The 10,000-nt window shown below is 51.8% G+C and overlaps 2 protein-coding genes across 3 annotated transcripts in view; one reads left to right on the top strand and one right to left on the bottom strand.

The window, feature by feature from the left end:
* The window catches only part of ndufaf7 (NADH:ubiquinone oxidoreductase complex assembly factor 7), a 7,088-nt gene extending 5,656 nt beyond the window's left edge, over positions 1-1,432 (top strand). Inside the window, exons 9-10 of the mRNA XM_079753771.1 lie at positions 1-17; positions 648-1,432. The exon at positions 1-17 is cut by the window's left edge and continues 160 nt beyond it. Of these exons, the coding sequence (XP_079609897.1) occupies positions 1-17; positions 648-884 (254 nt within the window). The 3' untranslated portion in view covers positions 885-1,432. The remainder of the gene's footprint in view (positions 18-647) is intronic.
* Positions 1,433-3,150: 1,718 nt separating this feature from the next.
* Positions 3,151-10,000, bottom strand: part of LOC307088057 (serine/threonine-protein kinase D3-like) — a 23,667-nt gene continuing 16,817 nt past the window's right edge. For both annotated transcript variants that reach the window (XM_079753819.1, XM_079753820.1), the window contains exons 11-19: positions 9,536-10,000; positions 8,180-8,232; positions 7,961-8,033; positions 7,550-7,656; positions 6,211-6,372; positions 5,658-5,756; positions 5,036-5,303; positions 4,504-4,589; positions 3,151-4,120 (exon numbers count right to left, since the gene is read on the bottom strand). The exon at positions 9,536-10,000 is cut by the window's right edge and continues 118 nt beyond it. In XM_079753819.1, coding sequence (XP_079609945.1) covers positions 3,941-4,120; positions 4,504-4,589; positions 5,036-5,303; positions 5,658-5,756; positions 6,211-6,372; positions 7,550-7,656; positions 7,961-8,033; positions 8,180-8,232; positions 9,536-10,000 — 1,493 coding nt within the window. In that variant the 3' untranslated portion in view covers positions 3,151-3,940. The remainder of the gene's footprint in view (positions 4,121-4,503; positions 4,590-5,035; positions 5,304-5,657; positions 5,757-6,210; positions 6,373-7,549; positions 7,657-7,960; positions 8,034-8,179; positions 8,233-9,535) is intronic.

Here is a 10,000-nt window from a genome sequence, read left to right as displayed (position 1 = left end):
TCGAGACGCGCATGCAGGTGGGATTAGTGATGTCATACGTCACGTGATCCGGGTCACAGGTGGCGCTTTGGGGTTGGGGTGAGGGAGGGTGTAGGGCAGGAAGTGACATCCATTGACAGGATGTACATATATGGAGTTCGTCTCCCTAAACGCGGCACAATTTCTACATCATCCGTCATCTGATCGTGTATCGCTGGTGAAATATTACTAACTAAATTATTAATATTAGCGTTAAATAATAATTGACAACTATAATTTTAGTTAACCATCGACAAAAGTGTTGGTAGAAATGAACCTTGCTCAAACCGTTCTCTTAGAACCGACAACGTTGTAGAACTCGGACACCCTCAGAAACACCGCCTCACCCCCTGGTCAGATCCCCCTGTCCCGCCTGGTGCCAAGTAGAACTATGTCTCCTACCTTGTTGTTATTATTATTTATTTACTCTTTCTCCATCTTATTGTTGTTTCTTTCTAATGACTTTTGTGTCCCTTTGTACGGTGTCCTTGAGTGCAGAGAAAGGCGCCTTCAAATAAAATGTATTATTATTATTATTATTGTAATTAAATGTTTGAATAAAGCCGTCTCCCCCCCATGTCTCTTGCCCCCCCTCTCTTGTTCCCCCCCCCCCCCCCCCCCCCTGTCAGGTCCTGCTGGGCGCCTGTAAGGACGACGCGGCCGCCCGTGGCCAGCTGCTCCACAGCTACGAGCTGCTGACCAGCCCCGCCCACATGGGGCTGCGCTTCCAGTTCCTCTGCCTGCTGGCCCAGAGCCGGCTGGCCCCGCCCCCGGCCACGCCCCGCCCCCCCCAGGGCCTCAAGATGGAGGAAAAGCGCCCGGCGCCACTTCCTGTGGCCGGGTTCTCAGAGCTGTCGTTCTCCTGAGGGCCCAGAGCGGGACCCCAGCACCCCAGGGCCCGGTCGCCGTGCTGGCCCTGGGGTCACGAGGGTGACCCGGACACCCCCACACTGGGGGCCTCTGATTGGTCCGCCTGGGGTCCGTCGTGACCAACGGTGGACAGACAGTGACTGTTGGACCACTGATCTGGGGGTCAGACTTTAGGGGCGTCGGCTCTTAACGAGGCACTGATGAGACCTGGAGGAGCCAACAAAGTGAACTCCTGCTAATTTTTTTATTTTGCCGATTTTTTTTTTGCATTTTTATGCTTTATTATACAGTGAGATAGAGAGGAAGGTATGGGAGATGGAGGGGCGGACATGCAGCAAAGGACCACGGGCAGGATCCAAACCCCGGTCGCTGGTTTCAGGACGGAGCCTTAATGGTACGCCCTCTACCCAGTGAGACACTGGGCCTGAGCCTTAATGGTAGGCCCTCTACCCAGTGAGACACTGGGACTGAGCCTTAATGGTAGGCCCTCTACCCAGTGAGACACTGGGACTGAGCCTTAATGGTAGGCCCTCTACCCAGTGAGACACTGGGACTGAGCCTTAATGGTAGGCCCTCTACCCAGTGAGACACTGGGCCTGAGCCTTAATGGTAGGCCCTCTACCCAGTGAGACACTGGGCCTGAGCCTTAATGGTAGGCCCTCTACCCAGTGAGACACTGGGACTGAGCCTTAATGGTAGGCCCTCTACCCAGTGAGACACTGGGACTGAGCCTTAATGGTAGGCCCTCTACCCAGTGAGACACTGGGACTGAGCCTTAATGGTACGCCCTCTACCCAGTGAGACACCGGGGCGCCACATCTCCTGCTAATTGAACCGTGTTCTGTTGAAACCATTTGTTTTCCCCGTGTGTGATTCTATCTTTGTTGTGAATAGAACGATGAGCATCATGGTGTTCTGTCTTCATCTTATTGCCGTCGCCACCTCACAAACTCGGCCTAGAGGGGCTCCGATCCGTCCCACCGGAGCGGTCACGGAGAAGCTAAGTTTGAAAAACTAATCTCAAAAGAGTGAGAGTAGCTCATCTCAAAGATTGAGAAAAGAGTCGGTTGGAGACGGAATCAAACGACGGTCGCTAGCTGGGCTAGCTAGGCTGCCGCAGGTCGAGCTAGCCCGCATCACCCCCACTAAAACCCTGATGTTGTCCAACATCTGGGAGCTATTTGGTGAGCTCAAGAGTTGGGCAGCCGCCACTCACAGCCCGCCCCATTCACTCCAGTAGTAATCAAAAGATCCTGTTACACAGGAATCAGCTCGCTGCCCTAACAACCAGCGCCTCGGTGCGCGGATCGCATAGCGGGCTAACGGCTACTCACCGACCGCCATTTTAAAGACCGGCCATTAAATATGGCCGCCGGTGGTTTTTGGTCTTCTTCATCGGCTGATTTAATCAAGGCTGACTTGTGACGTTTGGAATAAAAATGCAGATCTCGCTCTGCCTCCAACTTTCGGAAAGGAGGATTGGGGCTGCTTAGTCTCTAGCCAGCTTAGTTTCAGCCAGTTTAGTAACTAGCCAGCTTAGTCTCAGCCAGTTTAGTCTCTAGCCATCTTAGTCTCTAGTTAACTTAGTACCTAGCAAGCGTAGTATCAGCTAGCTTAGTCCTAGAAAGCCAAGAAACCTCTCTTTCTCCTAAGAGGCTTCAGTGACTGTTGGACAACTGATCTGGAGGTCAGACATTAGGGGCGTCGGCTCTTAACGAGGCACTGATGAGACCTGGAGGAGCCAACAAAGTTCACAAGTTAGTGCACTTAGTCCCAGAAAGCCAAGAAACCTCTTTCTCCCATGAGGCTTCAGTAAGAAACCTTCTGTTACCCTGCCCTGACCATAACTTGGTTTCTCTCGACCAGTAGAGCCCTGATCAGACACCGTGGCTTTTTGTAATTGAAGCGCTTCCTCGCTGCATGCCTTCTGCATTTCCATATCATATGCAGACTTTTAGATAAATGCAACATTTTTAAATACATGGTTTAATGCGGTTAGGCTAAAAACAGTGATTCGGTGGTTGCTTTGTAACTGTTATTCGTTTGAACTAGTCCTCAACAAGAATAGGCTGCGGTTTCCCTGGCGTTCTGCAGCTAGCAGATCACGCTCCGTCTACGCCTGCAAATTGCAATATTTAAATACAAACCACATCGTCATTTCAATCCTCTAGTCTTCACCGAGCACTTAGAGGAAAGTAGCTTCCGAGAAATGACGGCGCGGCGCTAGCTCGAGAGGAGACGTAGGTTTGACTTTTTTTATTAGTGTATATCAACAAATACAGCAGAAAAATATTTCTCCCAGAAGATAAACTCTGTAAAGTACTTTTAGGGGGCCCTTGTCTCCCTGCTCCTCCTCCTCCTCCCTGCAGAGCAGACGTTGTGGAGCGCTCTCTCAGTGCTCCCAGTTCTCCCAGTGCTCCGCGAGGTTCTAGAAGGCAATCCTTAAGGTTCCTGGAGTGTCCTTGAGCTCCTGGACCGAAGTGTTGGGGTCGCGACCAGGCAGTCAGGACAACCAGGCAGTCAGGACAACCAGGCAGTCAGGACCGACTAGGCAGTCAGGACAACCAGGCAGTCAGGACAACCAGGCGGTCAGGACAACCAGGCAGTCAGGACCGACTAGGCAGTCAGGACAACCAGGCAGTCAGGACAACCAGGCAGTCAGGACAACCAGGCGGTCAGGACAACAAGGCAGTCAGGACCGACTAGGCAGTCAGGACAACCAGGCAGTCTGGACAACCAGGCAGTCAGGACCGACTAGGCAGTCAGGACAACCAGGCAGTCAGCACTGACCAGGCAGTCAGGACTAACCAGGCAGTCAGGACAACCAGACAGTCAGGTCCGACCAGACAGTCAGGACTACCAGGCAGTCAGGACAACCAGGCAGGCAGGACTGAGCAGGCAGTCACCAGGCAGTCAGGACCCACCAAGCAGTCCCCAGGCAGTCAGCACCGACCAGGCAGTCACCGATGTGTCGACGCTGACCGGTCAGTCGTGCCCAAGGCCCCGCCCACATTGTCAGAGTCCCGCTCTAACCACTCCCCCCCCCCCCCCACTAGCCGGAGGGGCCCTCCAGCATGCGGTCGTGGTTGGGAGCCATGATGAAGTGCTTGGGGGCGGGCAGGCCGCGGGCGTCGCCGTGCTCCTCCCACCGGGCGTCGTCGCTCTCGTGGGTGATGTAGCGCTCTCCGCGCCGCGTCTCGAACCCGCGCAGGTCCAGCCACGTCTGGTAGTCCTGCAGTGGGGGGGGGGATGTTAGTGGAGATTACCCAGGATGCTTTGCTTTGATGCCCGGAGCTAGCTCACTCCGTCTATGCGTCGATGCATCCGGTTATGCGTCACGTTTTAGGATCAAATCCTGAGTTTAATGTTTAGCGCCTTAAAAGAAAAAACAAAAACTTGACTTTATGTAAGAAAGCGGTAATTTTTAATCTTCACACTAAACTTTAAGTAAGAAAACAATTTGTAATCTTCGAACTAGACCTTGCGTAAGAAAACAATTATTTGTAGTCTTCAAACCTGACATTAAGTAAGAAAACATATTTTCTTTATCTTTAAAATAGACTGATGATGAAAGGTCTCAAATGTGTGATGAAGGTGTGGAGCTGGAGGAGAGACCTGGAGCCAGGGGTGGCTGAGGGACTTCTCCACGCTGTAGCGCTTCCTCATCTTCACCTGCAGCAGGTTGGTGATGAGGTCGGTGGCTGTGGAGACGGGAGGAGACGGGATCAACAGAAGAACGATAGGTCTTCTAAAAGACAGTCGCATCAGTTAATATTCTAACCTCATACAGTAAACCATCCGCTACCTCTAACATACCCAAGAGCTCAACATGACTAAACACTACGATCTAGTTAATGATAACTAAACAAACACTAATTCATCAGAGTATAAAGGAAATAACTGGATGCATGGAAAATCCTCACATCTGTTAGCATGACGGGGGGGGCTGACTGCATCAGAAACACCGGCTAGTTTTAGGGTCCTTTGCCCTGAAAGAGGATCTTCTGGATCATTCCAGTACAATCTGGTTCTCCCCTCGCCCTCGACTCGGGGAACCCGAGCATCAACACGAGGAAGACTCCGTTCTCCAGAACCCCAATCCCCCCCCCGACCCTGTGACCACGCCCTCCCGGCCGTCCCAACTCACCGTCCCCGGAGATGTCCTTCCAGGGGTTGGGCGGGTACATGAAGGCGGCGTTGTGGATCTGGTCGTTGATGTCCTCCTCCTCGTTGAAGGGGAAGGTCCCGCTGAGGCTGACGTACACGATGACGCCCACCGACCACATGTCCAGCGAGCGGTTGTAGCCCTTGGAGCGCAGCACCTCCGGCGCCAGGTAGGCGGGGGTCCCCACCACCGAGCGCCGGAACGACTTCTCCCCGATGATGCGGGCGAAGCCGAAGTCGCACAGCTTCACCTGGAGGTCAGAGGTCAGCGAGGTTCGTTAAGGTTAGCGGGTCGTTAAGGCTGAGGTTCGTTAAGGCTGATGTTCGTTAAGTGAACATGTGGATGAATGGGTGAGTGGCCACTCGTTAGAGAAAGCACCATATGAGTCCATTTAATGTAAACGGTAAGAGTGAGTAAACAGAGTGAGCATTCCTCACAAGAAGCCACCAGCCTGGGCCTATCGCTGAATTAAGATGACCTCAGTCTTAAGTTAATGTATGTTTAATCCTGCTGCCACGTCGGTCGTGGGGCTGAGATCCCGCTGTGGAGACCTGCCGTCTCCACACTAGACCAGCTGAAGACCACAGCAACTTTCGGTACCCACCTGGGGGAAGGGTTCTGCGGAGGCCAGCAGAACATTCTCCGGCTTCAGGTCACAGTGGACCACGTTCTTGAAGTGCAGGTGTCGCAGGGCCACCAGGATCTAGGAGGGAACGGAGGAACAGTCTTACACTGCCAGCCCGATTCACCAGGAGGTCTGGGGGGCCGAGACACAGAGCCCATTTTAACAATGATCTGTACTTTCTACTCCTTACATTTTAAAAACAGGCTCATTATTTTCATTTGAATGCATTTCAGGGTACTGATCAATTCTATACTTCTGTATTTTTACCATAGTATCTGTACTTCTACTTGAGGAGGGTATGGGTCTACTTTCGCCCAACGGATGTGATGCCACTGATGTGGTGTCACAGTGAGGTCACTGATGTGGTGTCACTGTGAGGTCACTGATGTGGTGTCACTGTGAGGTCACTGATGTGATGTCACTGTGAGGTCACTGATGTGGTGTCACTGTGATGTCACTGATGTGAGGTCACTGATGTGATGTCACTGATGTGATGACACTGATGTGACAGCACTGATGTGAGGTCACTCACCTGCGTCACGAGGAACTTGGTGAGGCGTTCTGGCAGCCGGCTCTTCTCGCTGGACAGGATCATCTCCAGCATGTCTCCGTGGAGCTTCTCCATCACCACAAACACCCGCTCCACGGTCTCAAACATGCTCTCCAGGTTCACCACGCCCGGGTGGTGCAGGTTCTGGAGAGCAAGACGGAGAAGAACCACAACGAGAGACGTTCACGATGAGCCGGTACGAGACGTCATCTCACGGTTTGATTCAACGGACGATACGGTACTGGGAGTGGGTCGGGTCCTCAAAGTTCCTCCAAAGCGTGGATGATTCTACACGTTTCATCAACCTTTTATCATCTGAAACTTCTTGTCTGAGGATGATTTAACAGAACGAAGGCTATTTATCTGAGGTCATGGTTTAACAGAACGAAGGCTGTGTCTCTGAGGTCATGATTTAACGGAACGAGGCTGTGTCTCTGAGGTCATGATTAGCAGAATGAGTCTGTGTCTCGGAGGTTGAGTTCATGATTTAACAGAAGGAAGGCTATGTCTCTGAGGTCATGATTAAACAGAAGGAAGGCTGTGTCTCTGAGGTCATGATTAAACAGAACGAAGGCTGTGTCTCTGAGGTCATGATTTAACAGAAGGAAGGCTGTGTCTCTGCTGTCATGACTAGTAGAACGAGGCTGTGTCAGGTCATGATTTAACAGAACGAAGGCTTTGTCTCTGAGGTCATGATTTAACAGAAGGAAGGCTGTGTCTCTGCGGTCATGACTAGCAGAACGAGGCTGTGTCAGGTCATGATTTAACAGAACGAAGGCTGTGTCTCTGAGTTCATGACTAGCAGAAGGAGGCTGTCTCTGAGGTCATGACTAGCAGAAGGAGGCTGTCTCTGAGGTCATGACTAGCAGAAGGAGGCTGTCTCTGAGGTCATGACTAGCAGAAGGAGGCTGTCTCTGAGGTCATGACTAGTAGAAGGAGGCTGTCTCTGAGGTCATGACTAGCAGAAGGAGGCTGTCTCTGAGGTCATGACTAGCAGAAGGAGGCTGTCTCTGAGGTCATGACTAGCAGAAGGAGGCTGTCTCTGAGGTCATGACTAGCAGAAGGAGGCTGTCTCTGAGGTCATGACTAGCAGAAGGAGGCTGTCTCTGAGGTCATGACTAGCAGAAGGAGGCTGTCTCTGAGGTCATGACTAGCAGAAGGAGGCTGTCTCTGAGGTCATGACTAGCAGAAGGAGGCTGTCTCGAGGTCATGACTAGCAGAAGGAGGCTGTCTCTGAGGTCATGACTAGTAGAAGGAGGCTGTCTCTGAGGTCATGACTAGTAGAAGGAGGCTGTCTCTGCGACTGAGGAGGTCAGGTCACCTGCAGGATGGCCACCTCGTTCCTCAGCTGGCTCTCCTGCTTGGTGGGGAACCTCATCTTATCGATGATCTTGATGGCCACGTCCCGGCCCGTCTTCCTGTGCTTGCCTGGGGAGGGGAAACGAATAATCAATCACAAATGATTGACAGATGTGCAGGGAGAGCTGAGCCAAGTGATGTTCCTTTCTGCCGGCTTTTCCCATCATGTTACCTCAACCAAACCCTTACCTTAAACCTCAACCAAACCCTTACCTTAATTGAGCGACATCTAATCTAATAGCGAACCTTAACCATCACTAACCTTTTACTTAAACTTCAACTAAACTAATAACCTTAACATGCACATTTCAAACGTTATTCAATCCGTATCGCTCAGGTCAAAGGTTAATGTGACGTATGGATTCCTCCTTACCTCCGTAGACGATCCCAAACTGTCCGGAACCCAGGACCTCGTCTGCAAAGATCTGGTACACCGAGCTGATGTCCTGCAGAACCAGAGAACCCACCGCACCATTTACCACCACTTCACCTTCTGAGATGAACGTGCACGTTGGGCTTAAAGCACTTAATACGATACTCATTAATACGAACATGATCTGCATTATGAATATTAATCCATCTTGTCTCTCACCACGTTCTCCTTGATCTGGGAGTTGGACACGGAGATGCTCATCGATAGGTCCTCTGAAAACACATCCCAATTAATATTATAACTCCATACAGTAAACCATCCAGTATACCACAGATATCAACACTACTAAACACTACGATCTAATTAAGGAGAACTAAACAAACACTCATGGATCAAAGAATAAAGGTGAGAAAATGTTAACAGGCGGATAGGAGATGAAACCTGAGTAATCGGATCATTTGGACGGGGTTAAAGCACAGCTAGTTAACCAGGATTAATCCCAATAGATCAGATGATGTCACGGCCTCGGTCGGCTCTCTGCTGTTTCCTACACCTTTCACACGTTCATCTCCCACATGAGCACATGAATGCTTTATTACAGCGTTGACGCAGGGATCTGGCGGGAGTTTCCATCCGCGGGTGTTTTATCGATTTCACAATCCTGTCGGAGATCTGGGTCACCCTGACCGATCAATACTGTACTGGTGTCACCAGGCCACTGGTTACAGCAGGCTACCGGTTAACCCACAAACATGTAACCCGAATAACTTTACCCCAGTATTCCGGCTTATAGCTGGTGGGAGGTTACCCCAAACATTGATGAGCATGTCAGCTTGTTGGCTAAACACCTGCTAGCTGCTAGCATTATATGGTCTTGCATTAGCGTGTTAGCTTGTTAGCTAAACCCCTGCTAGCTGCTTGCATTATATTATCTGGCAGTAGCATGTTAGCTTGTTGGCTACCCTCCTGCTAGCTGTATAATAAAGGCGTTAGATGGTCTTGCATTAGCATGTTAGCTTGTTGGCTAAACACCTGCTAGCTGCTAGCATTATATGGTCTTGCATTAGCGTGTTAGCTTGTTAGCTAAACACCTGCTAGCTGCTAGCATTATATTATCTGGCAGTAGCATGTTAGCTTGTTGGCTACCCTCCTGCTAGCTGTATAATAAAGGCGTAACATGGTCTTGCATTAGCATGTTAGCTTGTTGGCTAAACACCTGCTAGCTGCTAGCATTATATGGTCTTGCATTAGCGTGTTAGCTTGTTAGCTAAACACCTGCTAGCTGCTAGTATTATATTATCTGGCAGTAGCATGTTAGCTTGTTGGCTACCCTCCTGCTAGCTGTATAATAAAGGCGTTAGATGGTCTTGCATTAGCATGTTAGCTTGTTGGCTACCCTCCTGCTAGCTGTATAATAAAGGCGTTAGATGGTCTTGCATTAGCATGTTAGCTTGTTGGCTACCCTCCTGCTAGCTGTATAATAAAGGCGTTAGATGGTCTTGCATTAGCAATGCCTTCGGGCTCAGATGACTGATCTATCGGCGCTCAAAGGCCTGGAGACCCCCCTCTACTCACTGTGGTCCCGGCTCTGGCCCGGGGCCCCTCCCAGGCTGGGCTGGGGGGTAACGGGCATCAGGGCCTGGCGGATGGCCTTCTCCCAGCCCTGGGCGGCCTCCAGGCCCACCCCCACCGCCGCCAGCCCCGGGGGGAGGCGGCCGCCCGGGTTCTCCCCCACGTAGTACACCACGCTGGAGGTCACGATCAGGAAACAGTGGGGATTGGTCGGGCCCTGGGGGAGGCCGGCTCCTTGAGGGAGGGTGAGGCCCTGGGAGAGGCCGGCTTCCAGGGGCCCGGAGGGGCTCCGAGTGAGGCTGGCCCCCGGGGCCAGTGTGGGGCTGGGGCTCTTGGTGAGGCTGGCCCCCGGGGCCAGTGTGGGGCTGGGGCTCTTGGTGAGGCTGGTCCCCGGGGCCAGTGTGTGGCCCTGGATGAGGTTAGCTCCCTGGGGAACGGTGAGGGTCTGCTTGAGGCTGCCTCCTAGGG

This window comes from Pollachius pollachius (genome assembly GCF_949987615.1).
Source record: "Pollachius pollachius genome assembly, chromosome: 16".
Lineage (NCBI taxonomy): Eukaryota > Metazoa > Chordata > Actinopteri > Gadiformes > Gadidae > Pollachius > Pollachius pollachius.
Note: the sequence above shows the minus strand (reverse complement) of the source record. Positions and strands in the feature narration are given on the sequence as shown.